This window comes from Pseudorca crassidens, chromosome 12 (genome assembly GCF_039906515.1).
Source record: "Pseudorca crassidens isolate mPseCra1 chromosome 12, mPseCra1.hap1, whole genome shotgun sequence".
NCBI lineage: Eukaryota > Metazoa > Chordata > Mammalia > Artiodactyla > Delphinidae > Pseudorca > Pseudorca crassidens.
Genome location: NC_090307.1, coordinates 62,630,583 through 62,651,408, shown reverse-complemented (window position 1 = coordinate 62,651,408; position 20,826 = coordinate 62,630,583). Strand labels below are relative to the sequence as shown.

Here is a 20,826-nt window from a genome sequence, read left to right as displayed (position 1 = left end):
GCGCCCCACGTGACGCCTCTGCGTGCCTACGTGCGCGCCCCGGCTGCTGCGAGGCCTCGCGCCCGGCCCGCCCTCCTTACCGCCCCGCGCGGCCGGCTGCTGCGCCTGCGCACCCCCGGCCCGCCGCGCTCCGAGCCCAGGCTAGCTGTCAAGGGAGCGGGTGTCGACGGGGCGGAGCTCAGCTCCGGGGCACGGATGCGGCGCGCACGGCGGGCGAAAAGGCGCAATCCTCGGTCCCGTTTAGCCGTAGTTAGGGTTGCGAGACTGGAGAACCCGCTACGGCAGCGAATTACCATCTCCCAAGCGGGAATGCCTAATAGCAGGAGGAGCGGTCAGGCTTTGTTGACTACAACTCCCAGCATGCTCCGCGTGGGGCGGGGCCTCCGCCGGAGCTGGTCCCCTGTGGTGCTGCGCGGTGCTTGCTGGGAGTTGTAGTACCGGCTGTGAGCGGGCGGGAAGGAGAAGGGTCGACTGAGGTGGGGCGCGCCAACACTCATTTTGGTTCCCAGCGGGTGTCTCGTTTGCGCCAAAAAAGAAAAACAGCTTCTGGAGACTGACCCGAGGTTCACCTGATTAGAAATATAGAAGATGCCTTGTGGAAAACATGCGTGGATCTGTCAGCGTGCTCCCTAATTCTACCCATCCCTCCGTCGGCAGAACTAAATTCTATGGCTCTCCAGTCCAAGCTCTCCTCCTTCCTGAATTGTCTCCAGTAATGCAAAAGCCGAAGAGGAAACACGCCTCCTTTAAGAAGCAAACGCGTAGTTGGGGATCTGACGAGGCACACGTTATCAAACTGGAAATGAAAGTCAAAATCTACAACGTTTGTTGCCGCATCTGTTCTTCAGTTTTGAATGATAGTGATAAGCCCAAACCAAAACAGTGTCACGTTCACATGTTGGCAACGAATTCCAGCTGCAGCATTTACGGTAGCCTGTAGTAAACTGAGTCGAAGGAGAAAAATCCCAACAGCAAAGTTGCTGACCAATCTTTAACGGATTGCCAGGGTAATAGGGGACAAGAACGTGAAAAAAATGAATGTGCCGTAAATAAACCGTTACAGTGCTGCTCAAATTCAAATCCCTAGGAAGCACCACGAAACAAATTGATGCTGCTGCCATGAAGGAGCAGCCCAGTGGGTCTAGAAGACAAATGAGACAAATGGAACCATGGCCTAGGCGCGGGCACAAAGTCTACGTTCTCACAGCAGTCCAGCCATCGGACCCCAGCTGGGAATAGCTCTCCAGAACAGCCACCCTAGCATTCGTAACAGACTGTGCCAAAGGAGAGCAATGGAAGACCTCGGAGGATGGGAGCTTGGAATAATTCGCCTATTACTATTTTAGAGCACAGCATACCCTCATTCAATAGTGCACTATTTAAGTGGTTTGTGCTTTGGTATTAATACCTTTCTAACAGTTCCAAGAACTTTACAAACAACACAGCTACTCAGGACAACCTTATAACAGTTAGCAAGTGTTACTTTTGTTGTTAAATATGGAAATGAAAACACAGGTGAGAGCGTCTTATGTCAGTAAATAGAGGGGGGAGGAAGGTGGGGGAGGGAAGTCGCACAATTTTCTACTCTGCATTTTTGCTCTTCCCAAAGCCACGAAAAATGACACCCAAAAGTCATTAAGGCAACAATTTTAAATGTAATTGACATCTATTGTTTGGAATGGAGAAACAGGGGCCTAATGTTCATTGCTCTTTTTACATTGATTAATGTGGCTACGTAAAGATCCCTTAATAAGTTATTAGCAAAAAATATACTCAAGCATATACTCTCTAACTCCCAAGTTTTCATGAGTCTAAGAGGTATGAAGTCCTTGAATATTACTTCAGCCTACTTGAATCATGAATAATTTTCACCTTTGCACAGATTATCTCTTACGCGTTTGGCAATAATAATAATAATTAAAAAACCCCACCAATCTCCAGTACAAATGGTAACAAAGTACAACTACCTTCTTCTCCATAGTTAAATATGTTAACCTTTACTCTAGAGGTGGTCTATAATTATGAATTTGTTTATGATCAATCCTCTGCGTAATTCAACTCAGTAAACATTTAAATGAGCGTACCTTCAGCAGACATTCAGGCAGAAGGATACAGAGTACAGGCTGGGTTCAAGCACCATTTTCTGCTATGTGGTCATAGCAACTTACTTCACCTCTCTGTGCCTGTTGTACATTTGTAAATTTGGAAGGATAACGAAACCTACAACCGAGGTTTGTTGTGAGAATTAAATGAGTTAATACACACAAAGAGCTTAGAATAGTGCCTCGTTCCAGCACTGTTACCTTATCGTTGTTAAATGTTAAATGATTGCTGTGCCTGGCATGTGATGGGTGATTCAGTGGTGAGCCAGCAAACATGGTCTCTGCCCTTACAGGCTTACATCCAAGCAAGAGAGACAAATGTGAAATAGCTCCTTTGCAAGTAGGATTCTGTTCTTGGAATAAGTTCCACCAGTGAGTTACACTCCTGGGACATTTAAAAGTGAGACGGAGGCCGGCTTTCTTCCCCTGTCTGTTTTCTGCCGAGGCAGCCTGGAAGCTTCCTGCAGCAGCGTTCCAGCACCCAGTCACTAACTTCCTGTATCCAGAGGCGGTAAGTTGTTTCAGGGTCAGCAGGAGCAGCGGCTCCTGCTTGAGTGCAGCTTCCAGATCCCTGGGTCAGAGGTAGGGCGTGCAGCATGGGAGGGAGCAGCTGCCCTGTGGAGCGGCTCGGTATGGCCCTGGGAGTCATTCCTGGAAAGCCAGTCCCTCCTCCCCTCCCCAGACCGTGTAAGCACCTAATTCCCCCTGTTGCGTTGCTTCCTGCCTGTGATAATAGAGGGCTGCGGAGAAGGAGGCGTCAGGGAAGCCAGGAGCGGACCAAGAAGGAGGTCAGTGGTGTAGCAATCTGCTCAGCGGTCCTGTAAGGTGAGGACGGGGAGCCATCCACCCCACGGAGTAAAAGGGGGACGCTGGGGCTACAACGGGAACGAAACACAGTCACTGCACACCGTGGGCTCTTTCTAAAACATACAGATTGGTAGAGAGTGACAACCACCTGAAACATGCAGGAGGTCGGGAAGCATGACAGGGATGCAGTGCTCATGGAAGTGTGGTACGATGGGGGTGCTTGTTGTAGCCTATTTGTCAGACTTCCCTGAGAAATAGAGATTCCAAGAGCAGGCAGGTGGAAGCTTCACCAGATAAAATCAAGGCTGGAAGAAGAGTTAGAAAAAAACTTAGCCCGGGACTTTTTCTTTGTGTGACTATGTAAAGCAGTTAAAACTATAAGAGGAATAATCTTTGTTTATGAAAAATCATTTGAAGAATGTTTTCTCAATTAATCTGTTATTCTGTAAAAGCAATGTGTGATTATTGTAACAAGTGACACAACCCAAAGGCATATGAATAAAAAGTTTCCTCCTATACCTCCCAATTTTCACTCCACTTGGAGTGACCAATGCTAACTGCCTGGGTTGTGTACCACTCCTGAACTTTATCCATAGTTACGAAAACATAGCTGTTTGGGTTTTGCGTTTCTTCATAAGAATTCTTGTAAAATATGTAAAACCATATGCAGTTGCTTTATTCACCTGACAGTATATTATGGATATCAGGTCAATTGGCAAAGATCTAACTCAGTCTTTTAATAGCTGAATCCATAGATTAGATTACCCTACTATGGTACCATTTGTTCCCTTATTGATGAACGTGTAAATGGATCTAGACTTTTATCACAACAAACAGCACTGCAATAAACGTCCTTATACACGCATCCTTATCATAGGATGCTTTTATTTCTGCAGGGAGATGCCCAGTGATGGGACCACTAGATCAAGGCTATTTCCTATTTCGATATATATTGCACACATTTTATCCAAAGGGTTGCAGCCGTTCCCACTTCCATCAGGAGTCCATCTCCTGTAGCCTCACCAAGTGAGGCTCTTCACACCAGCAACTGAAGGAGGGGCGTGTATAAGTGTCCTTGGATTGTTTGGGTCAATAGTTTTAGTCTCAAAAATTGTACACTTTCCTAAATCCATCCTTGTTCATTGAATGTACCTTCTCCTCCTGCTTATTCCATTTTCTTCCTCTAGATTACAAAGATCAGAGCACCTGTAAAGCACCAGATTCTCTGCAGTTAATAATGTGTTTCTCCCACAAATACAGTTATTCCTAAAGGAAACCAACCAAGAAGAAATCCAAGGATGCCTATGAGCAGTAAATCCACATCTGACCTTATCTGACCCCTTCTAGTCTCTGAACCTATCAAAACCTGGAGTAGACACTGGGTGGAGAGCACAGATTTGCTCATCAGCAGACTGGAATCCAGGCTTCATCACTTTTTGCCCTGTCATGCAATTAAACTCATGACCTTATCTATAAAATGGCAACAGTCCAACTGCTATTTAATATTGCTCATGAGTACAAAGTGTTCAGCATGGTGCTCGGCAAATAGTAAGCTTTTACTAAATGATTGTTGTATGATAGATCCCACAATCTGATATCCCCTTTGAAATATCAGCCATACGTTTATATAAGTCGTTGGACATTTAAATCCACAACCAAATGTTATCTTCTTAATGAGATACTTCATAAACAAAAGAGAGTTTTCTAGGGTTTTCTGAAAATAATGAGCCTTGGTTTCTTTGTATTCATTTATTCCAACTGTTAATTGATGTCTTGTTTGGGACAAAGTGCTCTATCGCACAGGCTCGGGCAGACACAAAGGAAACCAATACTTGATTTCGGTACTGAAGAGGTTGATGGTCTAAATGGACTTAAGCAAGCATCATCCAATGCGTGACGTGCGTTACGAGTAGGAGCTGAAAAAAATTAACTCTGGGAGAGCTAGGAAGTGCTTCAAATATATCTGACCACTTCAAGATCATGGCATTTTTTTCTGGCCAGGTAAACACACACACACACACACACACACACTTACCTTTCTAAGATTTTCTACTAGAACGTTTAATTTATTTTCCTAAAGCGTTTTTGTTTTTTCTTAAGAACAAAAAAGTTGGAAGCATGGATAAGCAAAATATGGTATACACATACAACAGAATATTACTCAGCTTTGAAAAGGAAATTCTAACACGTGCTACAATGCAAATGAATCTTGAAGACATTATGCTAAGTGAAAGAGGCCAGACACAAAAGAACAAATACTATATGATTCTTGGGAATCCCTGGCACTCCAGTGGTTAGGACTCAGTGCTTTCACTGCCGAGGGCCGGGGTTCAATCCCTGGTCAGGAAACTAAGATCCCACAAGCCGTGTGGCCAAAAAAAAAAAAAAAAAAGCAAATATTGTATGATTCCATTTACTGTAATATATGAGGGACCTAAAGTAGTCAAATTCATAGAGACAGAAAGTAGGATGGTGGTGGCCAGGGGCTGGGGGAGGGGGAGGGGGAGTTAGTGTTTAATGGGTGCAGGGTTTCATTTGAGAAGGTGAAGAAAGTTCTGAAGGTGATGATGATGACGGTGGCACAGCAATGTGAACGTACTTAATGCCACTGAACTGTGCACTTAAAAATGGTTAAAATGGTAATTTTCGTGTTAGGCATATTTTACCCCAATAAAATAAAAGAATAAAAGTATTGGTTTTGTTTAGCACACATGGTTAATCATTTCCATCTGTAACAGTGTTCTGGTTGTCTGCTGTCTCAAGGGCTCTTTTTCCCTCACTTTTCCTGGCCATTTTAAACAATATTGGGGATCTGAGCTTAGGCTCACTCCAATCTGGGTTCAATTCCTGGCCTTTCACTTCTAAGGGGATAAACAACCAGTTACCTCCCAGGGTTGTTGTGAAAATTAAATGAGGTGATACTTGTAAATGGTTGAGCACGCTACCTGGCACTCGTAAGTGCCCAGTAAATGTCACCATTGCTGTTAATAATTTCATAATTGCTCATTCTTAGGCAGGCATGAATGTCCATTTTTGGCTCCCTTTTTAGAGGTTATATAGCTTGGGATAACTAGAATCATAACTTTATCTAAAGAAAATAATAAATCAAAAAAAATTGAACTGTCACCACTGGAGACTCAATAGCACAATCTGGCAGAGTTACTCCCAAAGGAATTCTCTTTAGTTCTCCTGTTGAACTTTGTGCTGTTGCCTAAGTCTGGACTATATCTCATCAGCATATTAAGTTCCTAGTCATGAGATTAAAAATAGGACTATGAATGCATTTGGGGGGGGGGGGGTCACCTTTTAATGCAGATATAAATAAGGACCTGTAGACCTCAAGGAGTGGTTTATGCCTATAGCCCGAATGAAGGCTGGGTGACCCCAGGATTAAGTACAAACCCAGCCTAGCGGGGCCTGAGCAGTCACCAATCAGGAACCTGAAAAGTTCATTCTAAACATGGATGTGATGCGTTCACTCACCACAACCAGAGCACCTGCGAGGTGGGTGGGGACCCTAGAGTCACGGTTCATTCAAGTCAGTGTGGAGGTATGGCCGGACCCCACTGACCCCCATGGACTCTCTCACCTGGAGAGTTTGTACCATGAAACATGTACACCAAGTTCATAGCACAACGTGATAGAGGAAGCATCCAACACTGTAAATGTCCTTAGCATTTTACTTGGTACCATGGCTCTAGCCATTGTCTATTTGTTATAGGTTTATTAGCAGTTGAAGCCAAGTACGTAGATTTAATTTTAATCCAATGCAATTACATGGCTATATCATGGACACTCACTGAGCTGCTTCCTCAGATGGAGGATCTCTTTGGAATTAAAAGGCTCTGAGACAGATGCAAACTATTATATATAGAATGGATAAACAAGATCCTACTCTATAGCACAGGGAGCTATATTCAATATTCTATGATATACCATAATGGAAAAGAATATTTTAAAAAAGAATGTATATATATGTATAACTGAATCACTTTGCTGTACAGCAGAAATTAACACAACATTGTAAATCAACTGTATTTCAATTTTTTAAAAAAGGCTCTGAGGAATTTAATTTATCCTAGCCTCAGTGGTTCACAAGATTTTACTTCCTTACAGATGTGATTTTAAAAAACTACTGGAACCCTTGAAAACACACATGCATGGCTTATCTTTTTCACACGCTATTTACTTCCCCCCACCTCCCTTTAAGTGACTGACCCCCAGGGCTGGAGCCTGCTGGCAAAGACACGTGACACACATATCCAGGCTCCACTGCAGCAGCCATCCCCTGCTCTGGCCGGTTTCACCTTCAGGACAAGTGAGAGTCAGCAAGCAGGCTGAGCCGTCAGCCAGGATGCTTCTTCCCCTTTGTCCTGGCCCAGGTGATTTGACAAGCTCAGACAAATAAAACGAACACGTGGCAAACGGGATATACTTATTCCTATTTTTAATCTGGCCGAAGATCAAGAGAATCATGAATTTTGAAGGACTGTCAAGCTAAAGAATGGAAATGAAATCACAATTCAGATGCGAGCTATGGATTTTAACGTGAATGACTCGTCCTTTAAGTTTCTGTAGTTCCGTATAAAGTACAGCCTGGATAATGTGTGGTTTATCACTCATGCATCTTACTAGTTTGGTTCAGTTTCAGAAGAAATACATTAAGGTGTGATTAGACTGTGCCTGCCCAGACGACCTAGTAATCGTGGAAATGAGTACATAAATTCCAGAATTTATATTTACATATAAATTACTGCATGTTAGCAGTGTAGTAAAGGATGCTTTGTCCCTGATTGTACATTCTCTTTTATGAAACTATGCGATGACAGTTACACACTCATGGCCCAGGAAAATGACTGTCAGGTGGATGTGTGGCCATAAGGGGCCAACTGTAAGGCACCCTTAAACCAGGACTCTGAGGTGAGGAAAGGCTGAGGGGCACACACAGGTGGCATTTCAGATCTCCGGTATCCATGTCAGCTGAGACTGGCCCAACAACCCTAGGAAAGTCTGGGTACCTCCTTCTCCGCATTGTATAGTGACCTGAGTCAATGGCCAGAGGTCCCTCTGGGCAGTCCTGAGGGAATCGCACAGTGTTTCTTTCCTTCCTCCTGGGGACTTAGCCATCTCTTCCACCAGTGGATTCTGGACTGAGCACAGGAATGTGGCTTTTTATTGGGGCAGCTCCCCTCGGCTAACTGCTCCTCTGTTCCCGCACGTACCCTTTCACCCATCCAGGGTGAAGTCCCAGAAATGCCTTCTGTTCAAACACCACCTTGCAATCTCCTATTTTCCTATAGCCTTGTCTGCCTTCCAATGAATGTGTTAATGAACATTTATAGGTCATCTTTCCGAATGGATAAAGAAGATGTGGTACATATATACAATGGAACACTACTCAGCCATAAAAAAGAATAAAATAATGTCATTTGCAGCAACATGGATGGACCTAGAGATTATCATACTAAATGAAGTAAGTCAGACAGAGAAAGACAAACTCCATATGATATCACTTATATGTGGAATCTAAAATATGACACAAATGAACTTATCTACGAAACAGACTCTCAGACATAGAGAACAAACGTGTTGTTGCCAAGGGGGAGGGGAGGGGAGGGAGGGAAGGGTTGGGAGTTTGGGATTAGCAGATGCAAACTATTATATATACGATGGATAAATAACAATGTCCTACTGTATAGCACAGGGAACTATATTCGATATTCTGTGGTAAAGCATAATGGAAAAGAATATACATACATATATATATATGTAAACTATGCTTTGTCTTTAATCAAGGGACAGCAAAGACAGCAAACCCCATTACAGGATTAAACATCTTGTATTTCAGATGGACTTTTTGGCCACCCATCCTATTACTTAATTTAGAGTGAGATTGGTAAACATAATCTAGTTACAGCCATCCAGTTTCTCAAACTTTCATAAGTAATACAGTTTCAGATTTCTGGTGTAGCCCCATGACCTACTTAAGAAATCATAAGTGTAAGTGCAATAGCTAGGGCAGCACTCAAATGCCAAGATCTTGTCCACCCTGACTATGGCCCTTGAACCCAGGGTGACCCACCTCTGCACCATACCTGTGCCCCACTCATCCCTGGTTGTCCCAGGTGACAACCTCCTCCACTTCCCACCCCTTGCCCCGTCATCTTCCCTGAGCGCATCTTGTTCCCATGTCCGGTAACCAGGTTCTGACTTTTTTACCCACAGATCACCCTTATGGCTTCAGAAACTTCTGCAGTCCCCTCCCGGTTTCTTGGGTCTCGTCTTCACTGCTTCATTTTCAGCTTGTTGGCATCCTCTGCTGCCTGAGATGAGAGACCTCTGCTTGCCCTTGACCTTCAGGAACTCTCCATGCCCCTGCTGGTCAGCTCAACTCTTCCCTCCTGGAGAGGGGACGTTTGGTTGTGTTTCACTTGAATTGTTGGAAAGGCATCGAATCTCCATCCAAGAGAATAAACAAGGGTTATCAAGATCTCACATTTAAGCAAGTCAATGAGGTAGAGAAGAATCCTGAGAATTAGAAATCAATTTATTAATTTTAATTAGAAACAGAGGAGTTTTTGGTACCCCATGTACCTGTAAACAGTTTTCCCAGAGGATGGCCTGTGGTTTCCAGATATTCACCTCATTCGAAACAGTTTCTCTGTCAGTTCTGGATAGAGCTCATTTCTGACGTATGCACCCATCTTTCTGCCTTCAACCTGAATATCAACTATAAACATGTTTAGTGTCTGAACCACACATAATAAATCTTGGCCCCTTTCTTTTTAAAGCACACAAGGAAAGAATCGGTACCATGGATGGGGCTTGAAGAGGAGACACAACGGCTGCTGGTACGCAACATATACATCTACCCATTTTATTCTAGCATTTTTATATCTATAGACATACAGGAATGTAGCAATCCAAAATAAAGTGGGATTATAATTTGGCTTTGTAAATGCTTTTTTAAAAACCTCAGATGCAAAAGCAGAGATTATTTGAAAGTAATCATCTTTATCATACGAATGATTTCACCCTCAGAGGGAGCAATCAAATTATTTAAGGGGATGAACACGGGGAGGAGCTCACTCAAATCCACTAATGTTGAATCGTTTCACTGAGAGGCTGCTCCAGTTCCAGTCATTTGTTTGTCCGTGAGAGCATGACAACACACTATAGGCTGGCCCTTGTTAACTGGCATGATTTAAAGGAAATCTTCTTTAAAGCCGTCTCTGGGAGGCGGCTAGCCTCTTCTGACATTTCTGCACTGAGAATCATTAGCTGACTGGTGACTTCCTCCAAGTTGTCCTAATGTCCCTGAAAGATATTGATCTATGAGTCATTAGACCTGCATTTAGCTTTGCCTTTCAAAGACCATGGGGCACGGAGAGAGAAGCAGCCCTTCTGTCCACCCTCCTCAAGCCCCACCAGTAAGTGGTCTCCGAAGGCCGGAGACCCCCCGGGGTGCTTAGTGAAAGCAGCAATCAAGTCCACAGACACCTTCGATGCCAGAACGACCCTGCTCCTCTCCGAGCTTCCCACGCCAGGTCTCACTCTTGCTTGAAGTCGCCATCTTAACCTAAAAGAAGATGACTCAACATGTGAGCATAAAAGCACTACACTTCCTATCAATAGGCGACAGAATGATCACATTTTCTTTCAGTTTTCACAATTCACCTTCTTCCGTTTCAATCACTGCCTTTTTACCAACCTTAACTTCATGTGTACCGCTTTCCATTTTTTCATATTCACGTCAGTCATTTTTTTCCATTCTAGAATTTGAAAAAATCCTGATTTTCCTAAACCGTGAGGCTTTACCTGGATCCCTGCTATGCTGATCCCAGTGTGTGTCATTGTTGCCCTGGGTGACACTTTTTACCATGGGTGTTGAAGGATCTCCTGATTAAAGAGTCACTATTATTTCAGAATTTGCAGCCATCTTCTCCTTGTACTTTTTGGTTTATTTTGTTTTTTAGTTAACTTCTATCTCCATAGAATGTACCATTTCACAGTTCCCTTGCAAGATCTTAAAAACCTGCCCCAGATCACAATGGAATTCTCTAAGCAACAATATACCACATCTTTTCCATATTTGCTAAGTATAATTTATTTGAACATTTCTACCTCAAAAAGACAAATGTGTTGAGAATCCAAGGAACAGTCTGTATAGATCCCCACTGTGAAATCAAATTGCTCATACAGAAAAATAAATTTCTAAAGCATCACTTAGACCCCAAAACTGTCTTACCTTGTTCATATCCTTTGCATCTTTCTGAGTATCTAGTTGCTAAGTGTTTCATGCTGTCTTTGGATTCATATTCCGTATGCCATCTTTGGTGAAACTCAAGCGTTACCATAAGATAACTTGTCATTTGAATAAGGCACGGAGTGTATTGATTTCTAAGTCCTACAGATACAGACTTAAGGAAATCAGACTGGATTACAATGAAATGAGAAGGGGTGTTTGAAAGGCACTGGGTAAGTGCACAGCATCTTCTTATCAGGTTGGGAATTGATTGACGCTGACCACATTCTTGGTGTAGCCCTTGGTCCAAGGCAGTGTGTCCAACGTCATCGCCATCCCCTGCAGCAGACACACGAGTCTGCCCAGCACCTCTTCCCTCCTCCCCCTGCCCCCGTGGTCCTGCATAGCTTTGATGCTTTCATGGCACTGACCCAGGCCTGCAAGGTCTCCCCCAAGTACTCAGGATGGTACAGGGATTGGCATATGACTAGACAGTCAAAGTCTTCCCAGGGACTTTGATTTGAGTTATTAGGAAACAGGCTCACTTTTTATCTGTGTTCACAAGCCAGTGAAGCAAGTGATGCTAAAATCAACACGAGCAGCAGAGCCAAGAGGTGGAGAACATCAGGTCCTGATGCTGTTGTTTGAACACTCACACCCACCTGAAGCAGTTTGTCCCCCTAGAATCTCCACTTTCAAGATCCAGTACTCCCTCCATTTTTGCTGGAGCAGGTTTGAGTTGGGTTTCCGTCACTTGCCACCAAAAAGCGAATATATCACCTACCCCCACGACACCCAAGATCACCAAGGCAGTTCATCTCCAAAAGAAGAACTGCTGCTGATTTAGTCTCTATGATCATCTGTCCTGTAAAGCCGGGAAGGCCCAGAGTGCACAACTGGAACACAGAACCTGCGGTTAAGTTCAGCGTTCAAAGACTCCACCAGAGCATCCGTGACCTTGGGCCAGCGTGCTCACTCCCCTTTGCTTTGTCCTTCCAAATTTTGTATTTCCCAGCAGTTTCTAAGCAACTGGGGTCTCCAAAGTACTCTATTAATTGTTTGTTTGTTTTTCTTCTATTATAAGTAAGCGGGAAAAAATAGAATGAAAGAAAAAATATGCATACAGAGAGAGCCAATGACAACACTTTATGCTTTTTATTCCACTTTCAAATAAAATAGGGATCATCCTGTTCTTCGTATTTGGACCTTTTTATTCTCTTGTTTCCATTTTTCATTTCTGAGTGAATTTGGAAGAGCAGAGTCCTGCTTTCCTGGTCCCCATATGCCTTATAAGCATTGACTGGGGGAAGGAAGGCCCTCCGTCTAGCCAGACCCTTAGGAGGCATGTAACCCAGACCCCACAGCCTGCTCCAGGAGGACTCTGGCCTGCAGCCCTTGTTAAAGCAACTAAACAAGAAGCTCATTAGACAGAAGTGGCTCCAGGGCTTTGGTGGCCTCTGCACGCCAACCAAAACCAAAGCCTGAGATGCCTCAAGGGTAAGAAATTGAAACCTGAGGATCACAGCCAACCAGGCTTCAGGCTGCAGCAGTCCAACCATTTCCTTGCTTTGCTTCCCCACCTTCTCCGGGTCAGTCTTTCCCCAGCTCTTGTCGGCTGAGCCCCCCAACCATTAACGGTTTGGCGCTGCCCAACTGGAATCAGTTTTTTGTTTGTTTTCTTTTGTTTTGTTTTGTTTTTGCGGTAGGCGGGCCTCTCCCGTTGCGGAGCACAGGCTCCGGACACGCAGGCTCAGTGGCCATGGCTCACGGGCCCAGCCGCTCCGCGGCATGCGGGATCCTCCCAGACCGGGGCACGAACCCGTGTCCCCTGCATTGGCAGGCGGACTCGCAACCACTGCGCCACCAGGGAAGCCCTCAAATTCTTTAAAACATTCTAGATCAGCAGAAGATAAGACAGTGGCTGACAGGGAATGGGGGGAAATGCAGAGTTGTCGTTCAGTGGGTATAAAATTAGTTATCCAGGATGACTACGTTCTAGAGATTCTCTGGACAGCACAGTGTCTGTAGTTGATACGCTATAGTACACTTAAAATGTGGTAAGAGGGTAGATCTCATGCAAAGTGTTCTTAACACACACACACCAAGGAAAGGGACACACAGGGAAAGTTGTGGAAACAGATGATGGGTAGGTTTATTACCTCAATGGTGGTGATGGTATCACGTGTGTATGCATATGTCCAAACTCACCAAATTGTATATATTAAATATATGCATATATGCGCAATATATATGTGTATACACACACACACTCTGAGACATCTGAGAACAGGTATCAGAAACCCAGTTACCGGGATGACAAAGCAGGAACTCTGCTACTAGGTTGCTGATGTCATAATGGCACCAAGGATCACACTAATGTAAACTTGAACCATAAATCTCTTGGTCTGAGAAAACCAGAAGCTTTGAGCTTTTTTGTGAGCCTGGATCAGTAGAAAGAAGCCTGAACTTGAAATCTGGAAACATGGCCTTGGTCTCAGCTCTGATACCAAAGAATCCCCTAGATGTTTGTGGAGCCCGTGACATTTCCTGAGGCCTCCATAGCACTTCCCGCACATGAAGGAGGTTAGACGTATGTGAATCCTTCAAATTCTTTACTTTCTTATCAGATATCCCAAAGGTATGTGAACATCAGAAATTTCCACTCATCATTAAAACATGTCCTTCTACAGAAAAACTGTCTAAATTTCCAGCGTTGCCACTAGGATTACACGAGCTGAATTTTCAAGAGTGAGTGAAAAAAAAAAATCAAGATTAAAAATAGGGGACAACTGGACTTCCAATATCTCCACCAAAGGAAATTCTAATATCAACACTGTCCCATCAACAAGAACACAGTCACAATAGGCGTTAGGGCTTTGACTGCTTTTTGGAAGGGGTTGAGCTACTGTTTCTGATGCACATGCAGGTGCCACTTGGACACACACTTTTGTTACCCCTCATCTTTTTTTGTAAATAAAAAATCACAAGCTGTGAACAGCCGACTGTTCCTAATGCTTTTGGAACACACAATCACTTTAATGCTGTAATGAATGTCTCGAGTTTTTCCTTAAGGGCACCAGAAAATTCGCCCACCTTTTCTTCTTTTTTATAAAACTGAAAGGTTGGGACGCAAACGATATTGCAGTCTTTCGCCAGCCCCTCACACTCATCAGCGTCCACTTCCAGGAACACCACATCCTTGTGCTTCATGGACAGGGACCGGAAAAGGGGCTTGATTGACCTGCAAGGCCTGCACCACATGGCCGAGAAGTCCACAGCCACCAGTCTCTCCCCAGCTTCCTTCAGCGCCACCTCGAAGTCTTCCTTGCTCAGGATCACCTTCACCAGGTCCTCCTCCAGGACCTCCATGGCTTCATCTGCTGACTGCAGGTTGCCTTCTATTGGCTGGATGGTGTCTTCTAAGGACTTGGGGGTGTCACCCTCCTTGGGCAGAACGGTTTCGGCTGAGGACTTGGGGGCATCACCCTCCTTGGGCAGAACGGTTTTGGCTGAGAACTTTAGGGTGTCACACAGCTTGGATAGAATGGCTGAGAGCTTGTGGGTGTGGCCCTGCCCGGGCAAAATGAATTTTGCTGGAAAATTGGGGGTATTGCCCTGCTTGGGCGAGGTATTTTTTTCTGAGGAATTGGGGATGTCAGCCTGCTTGCACAGGATGGTTTTGAGTGGGGAACTGGGGGTGTCACCCTGCTTTGGTGAAATGATTTCGGCTGGGGAGTTGGGGGTGTCAGCCTGCTTGGGTGGAATGATTTTGGCTGGGAAATTGAGAATGTCACCCTCTTTTGGTGGGATGGTTTCTTCTGGGAAATTGAGGGTGTCAGCCTGATCGGGCAGAACGGTTTGGGTTGGGGAATTGGGGGTGTCAGCCTGCTTGGGGGGGATAGTTTGGGCTGGGGAGCTGAGGGTGTCACTGCCCTGCTCAGGTGGGAGTGTGTCCATGGCCTGTAGGACTTCAGACCGCTCCGCAGGTGTGTGTTGAACGTTGCTGACCTCATGGACAAAGGCCTCCCGGGTGTGTGCTGGGACCAGGAGTGTCACATGGCTGGATAGAACCTGTAATGATGGACTTTCTGAAGAAAAGGGTAAAAAAATAAAAATGCCAAAGAAGAAACAAAATAATTCTGATCATCTACTCCAAGGAAGACGGGTGTCATTCTCAGAGCTCGTGAATGTAGTCTTATAACAGATGTATTCATTTGCATAATCACATTCAGCAGAAGGCCAAGCAGCATGCGATTACATGTAATCTTCATGGAGGTTTTTTGTTTAACTACAACTTTGTCTGCTTAGTGCGACACTGCAGCCAACCCCCTTAGCGCATAGGTCCCCCTTCCCTCCCCCTTACCTGTAGCCTCACCTTCATTCATGTCTGCCTGATTGACTGGCCTCATTTCCGGTTCTTCCGGGGCTCCAGCTTCATCACTTTCCATTTCCGGTCCTTGTCGCAACCCACTCCTACTTCACAGATGCCTCACAGTGCCAGCGAGGGCATCCCCTGCAACCTTTTCCAACTGAACGTCATACAAGGAGTAACAACTTGTATCCGGGTGGTGCTCACAGCCGGTTTGCCCTCTTTGTTCTCACAAGGGTCCTCCTTGACAGTTTCATGACAGCCTGGGTTTGGGGGCTGCTCTGTGCGTGAGGCTGTGCCCAGTGCCTGAAATGAATTCACAGCCATTATTTCCTACGACACAACACACCACTGAGGTAAGTCCCATTATGATCCCCACTTTACAAGTGAGAAAACTGAGTCTTAGAGAAGTTATGTGACCCGCTCAAGGTCTCAGAGCTCATGGGGGGGCAGCTTCCGAGCCCATACTCGGAACACTGGGCTGGGCTGGGCTGCTTGCCGGATGCCCTGGCCAGGGTGGGTAACTTGAGATCACCTCTCCTGCCCTCTCCCTCTAGGATCCCCAGCTCCTGCTTTCTCTTTATGACTCACCCACCGTAACCATCAACATCCTCTTAACCATGTTACCCTCTTCTGCAAAGTCCTGCGTGCTGGTCAGATGTCCGGTTTGGACACTGGGAAGGGAGATTATGACACAGAGGGGTTCCCTAACTGAGAAGAGGCAGAAGTGAAAACATCACCCCCATCCGTGTAGACCAAGAACCAAGAGAACAGTACCTGTGTCCCATCTCCAGGTAGAAACATCAGCACGGACACAGATTAGCTGTGTTCAGAGGAAAGCTGGAAACAGGGGAGGATTTGCCTCCTACTCCATCTGGAAGACCAGGGAGGGCCCATGTCCACATGGCAGCATGGGTCACAGGCAGATTCTTGGGCCAGGGATCAGGAAGTCTTCACACCCTGGGGCGGGGCCATGAGTGATCTAAGACCAGAGAACCAGTAGAAGCTCAAGGAAGAACAAAGAAGCCACAGTAGAGGTGGATCTGCGGTCAGAGGCAAGGAACAGAGGCACAGGCTCGAACAGTGGGTGACAGCATGGGGCCCCAGCCCTAGACAGGATCTACCGTCCTTAGCAGTTCCCAGTTCAGGGACCAGGCCAGACCAGCCACTTCACATGGGGACTCAGTAAGAGGTGGAGGGCCCAGGGACAGCTCATCCACACAGCCTTGTGCACCCGCATGTTATGGAGAGGGCAGGAATCAGGAAGACTGAGCTGCCCCCAGAATAAAACCATGTTCCTTAGACCGAAATTCCACAAATGGGCAGAGACTGAATTCCATGCCCCTTCTCCTCACCGTCCCTCCCAAAATCCCTCTGAGATCAGGCTCGTGGGGAAGAGTAGACGCCTTGTAGGAAAATTTTAAGGTCTCATTATATCTGCACATCTTAGTAAAAATCTGTGGAGGAAATCTGTGACCCCGTGACATTCATACTTGGGGATCTGAGTTGTGTTTTAGGTTCGGCAGGGTTTTTCCAATTATTTCTACTCTTGATTCTGAAATTCAGATGGATTCGAGGCAACTTGAAATATTGATGCTGCTGAATAACTTTCACTCAACTTGTCCTAAAACGTATTTTTTTACCTTCAGCACAAGCTCATCCCCAAATTGCTCATGAACCCTTATGTCAGTCGTGGTTCTGTCAGTGAAACAATCAGCTATTTTAGGCATAGAAAGATCTGTCTAATCAGAAAATAGCTGGGAAAGCTGCTTTTGGGTGAGGTGTCCAGGAATGATTCCCAGAAATAGGAACAATGCCGCAGAACTGGCCTGCCAGGGGGGCTGTGACCTCCTTTTGGAGGATAGCAAACACGCAGTGCAGGTGGTCAGGAGCAGGGGCCCCAGCCACTGGTGGCAGAGAAGGAGGCTGGGCCCAGATGAGGGGGATTTGTCACCACAGGTGACAGAGCTGGAATTTTATTTAATTTGCAATGGGTGTCCCAGAAAGTTTTGAGGAAACATGATCTGATATGCATTTTAGCAGATTCACTGTTACCATTTATTCAACCATAGATTTGAGAGCCAAAGACAGAATTCAAAGAGATCTGTTAAGAAACGATCGCATAGTTGAGAGAGAACATATTGAAAGTCTCAACTGGGACAGTGGAAAGAGGGTTCAGGGTTGGAGAAATTCCAGACATAGAATTTACACTGTTCGATAAATGCTTGAGAGGAGCTGAAATTGAATCTCGAACGTGGAGCCTGGGCAGCTGGGAGAAAGCAGTGCATGAGACACACAGGTAACAGGGGAACGGGGCCTGCGTGCCCAGAGGGGCATCATACCTGAGGCAGCACATCCACCTGGCAGCTGGAGATCAAGGTCTGATCTCCGGAGAAACGTCAGGCCAGACCACCATGTGGAAGACAAACACCCAGAGGTGATAGTTGAAATCCTAAGATTGCAGGCGATCATTAGGAAGGGGTATCAATGGAGGAGGGTTAGGAGCACGGATTTGCAGGAAGCACCTGCATTTGAGCAGGTATGTGTAAAGGGGGAGGAGCCAGGAGAGCCTTGGAGCCCAGGCCAGAGGCCAGAGAAGGAGCATCAGGTGGTAAGTCAACAGCCTCGGGTGCCCTTGGGGAAGTGGGGGGAGTGAGAAGAAAGAGGGCAGTGGTGGGGCAATTAGGTACCTAAATTCAGGTGAGGAGTGAATAGAGGGTCACGGTTCTCCTTTAAGAATTCAATTAGTGTGAAGGAAAGAGAGGGTAGCTTGATGGGGAAAAGAAGGACAGTAGTTTATCAAACCTAGTGACAATTTATGCATATGTGTAAGTGAACAAGAGGAGAAAACAGTGCAGAGGGAATTTTAAGATGGAAGCAAAAAAAAAAAAAAAAGCTTGGGACATGCTTTAGAAGTGAGTTGGGATCCTTTTCTGAAGGAGCAAAAACGGAGAGAATAGGTACAAATCCGGAGAAAACTCAAGGTAAAGGCGAGCAGAGAACACTAGCCACGCTTGGGTCATCCGGGCCCACTTGGGGACAGGGTTTGGGGACTGGGTTCTCTGAAGGAATTCAGTGCCTCGGGCCCTGTAAAGTCAGACTTGTCAGACGCTGATCCGGAAGCCATTTCAAAAAGCCAGTGAAGAACTTGAGTCCCGGCTGAATGATGGGGTCAATGTCAAAGTCAGGGACAAGGAAAAGATACACGAAGCAGTCTGAGCAGTGGGTGGCGGGTCAGCACACCCGCAGTTGGGATCAGGTAATCGTTGAGTGAAATCTCGTTAATCGTGATTCAGCTCTGCCAGCCTGAGCTGCTTAACCCTTGGGTCCCCAGCCAGCACCTCCTCCTGAGATGCAAGAGAGGAAGCCTGGCCTCAGCATGGTGGGGGGCTGTCCTGCTCCCCAATTAAGCAGACCTCAGAAGGCCAGCTGAACCCTCTGTGCTCCTCCTGCACAAGTGAGAACAATCGTGCATCCTTCTCAGATTCATGTTGTGGATAAAATGAGATACAGTTTGAAAGGATTTAGCTCATGGGAAGCATTCAGTGAATGTGGATTTCCTTTCCTTCATTCTTTTATTTTTACAGTCCTTATAATGAGAGTAAAGAAAGGGGAAAATAGAAAGTCGTCAAAGGTACAAACTTCCAGTTAGAATATGAGTCCTGGGGATAGAACGGACAGTGTGGTGATGATAATTAATAACACCATGTTGCATATTTGAACGTTGCTAAGACAGTAGATCTTAAAAGTTCTCAGCACAAGAAAAAAAAATTGTAACTATGTGAGGTGACAGATGTTAACTAGACTTATTGTGGGTGATCATTTCCCAAGATATACAAATATGGAGTCATTATTGTACATTTGAAACTGTTATGTGTTAATTATACTTTAATTTAAAAAGTTAAATTTGGGACTTCCCTGGTGGCACAGTGGTTAAAAATCCGCCTGCCAGTGCAGGGGACACAGGTTCAAGCCCTGGTCCGGAAAGATCCCACATGCCGCGGAGCAACTAAGCCCGCGCCACAACTACCGAGCCTGTGCTCTAGAGCCCGCGAGCCACAACTACTGAGTCCGCATGCCACAACTACTGAAGCCCGTGCGCCTAGAGCCCATGCTCCGCAACAAGAGAAGCCACCACAATAAGAAGCCCGCGCACCTCAATGAAGAGTAGCCCCCGCTCACCGCAACTAGAGAAAGCCCGCGTGCAGCAATGAAGACCCGACACAGCCAAAAATTTAAAAAAGTTTATTAACAAAAAAAAGTTAATTTTTTTTTCTTTTCTTTCCCTGTGGTATGCGGGCCTCTCACTGCTGTGGCCTCTCCCGTTGTGGAGCACAGGCTCCAGAAGCGCAGGCTCAGCAGCCGTGGCTCACGGGCCCAGCCGCTCCGCGGCATGTGGGATCCTCCCAGACCGGGGCACGAACCCGTGTCCCCTGCATCGGCAGGCGGACTCTCAACCACTGTGCCACCAGGGAAGCCCCAAAAGTTAAACTTTTTAATTAAAAAAGACAGGAGAAGATAACAGAAGCTAGCATTTGACTTCTTCCTCTCTTACCAGTCTATGGTCGTAGGCGACTTACTAACCTCCTGGGCCTCGGTTTGCTCATCTGTAGAATGGAGAGGATAATAGTATCTGCCTGATAAAGGGGGTTGTGAAAATAGAATGAGGTCATATGATGTAAAACACCTGGGACAGTAGCTAGAGCAAAGCAGGTTGCTAAATTCGTGTTTGCTCTCGTTTACGAGCACCTGCTCCGTGCCGGGACCAAAAGAGGTACTTTCTGTCCAGTGAAACCCGTAAAGCCCACTCAGGAGGCACTGAGGGTGTTGACGTCTGTGTTCACAGGGCCCTCTCGGCTGCCCGGAGCCCCCACGGGCAGCGCTCTTCACACGCATGTTCTCCTTGAATCCTGAGGACACACGCCTGCAGGGTAGGTGCTACAGCTTTATTTGGTGGCCATCATACCTTGTACGACACCTTGGGGGCAGATGTTTTCAGGATTCGGAATTTTGTTTGGCATTTATAACAGTAATACGGTGCATCTATTACAGAACACGCAGCAGAGTCAGGGATCGAATCCTACAAGCAAACGGCAGGAATTCTGCAACCGAATATGCAGACATTCCCCCCTCACCCCCGCCTGGTTGGATAAGTAGCTATAAATAGCATCACATCAGTTCAGGTCTGGTTTTACGGCCAAATGAGTCCGTATCAAACTGAAGAAAAAGTCCCTTCCAAAGCTTTTGGGATTCCAGAATTGTGGATGGGTGCATATGAATTATTTTCTGCATTTTATATGTGA

At 45.8% G+C, this 20,826-nt stretch overlaps 1 protein-coding gene and 1 long non-coding RNA gene across 3 annotated transcripts; one reads left to right on the top strand and one right to left on the bottom strand.

Moving 5' to 3' along the window:
- Positions 1-69: 69 nt before the first annotated feature.
- LOC137203483 (uncharacterized) lies at positions 70-11,081 on the top strand. Its single transcript, XR_010933141.1, has 5 exons — positions 70-1,515; positions 2,396-2,613; positions 2,839-2,927; positions 9,135-9,424; positions 10,686-11,081. It is a non-coding gene; the product is annotated as an uncharacterized lncRNA (long non-coding RNA).
- Positions 11,082-13,080: 1,999 nt separating this feature from the next.
- Positions 13,081-16,269, bottom strand: TXNDC2 (thioredoxin domain containing 2). Of its 2 annotated transcripts, none has more exons than XM_067701425.1 (2): positions 15,530-16,269; positions 13,081-15,242 (listed from the first exon to the last, which is right to left on the bottom strand). In XM_067701425.1, the coding sequence occupies exons 1-2, from the start codon at positions 15,600-15,602 to the stop codon at positions 14,185-14,187; spliced, it is 1,131 nt and encodes a 376-aa protein (XP_067557526.1). In that variant the 5' UTR covers positions 15,603-16,269; the 3' UTR covers positions 13,081-14,184. The 2 variants fall into 2 exon arrangements, with proteins under 2 accessions (XP_067557526.1, XP_067557525.1); XM_067701424.1 differs by having other exon boundaries at positions 13,081-15,225; positions 15,530-15,609.
- Positions 16,270-20,826: the final 4,557 nt, after the last annotated feature.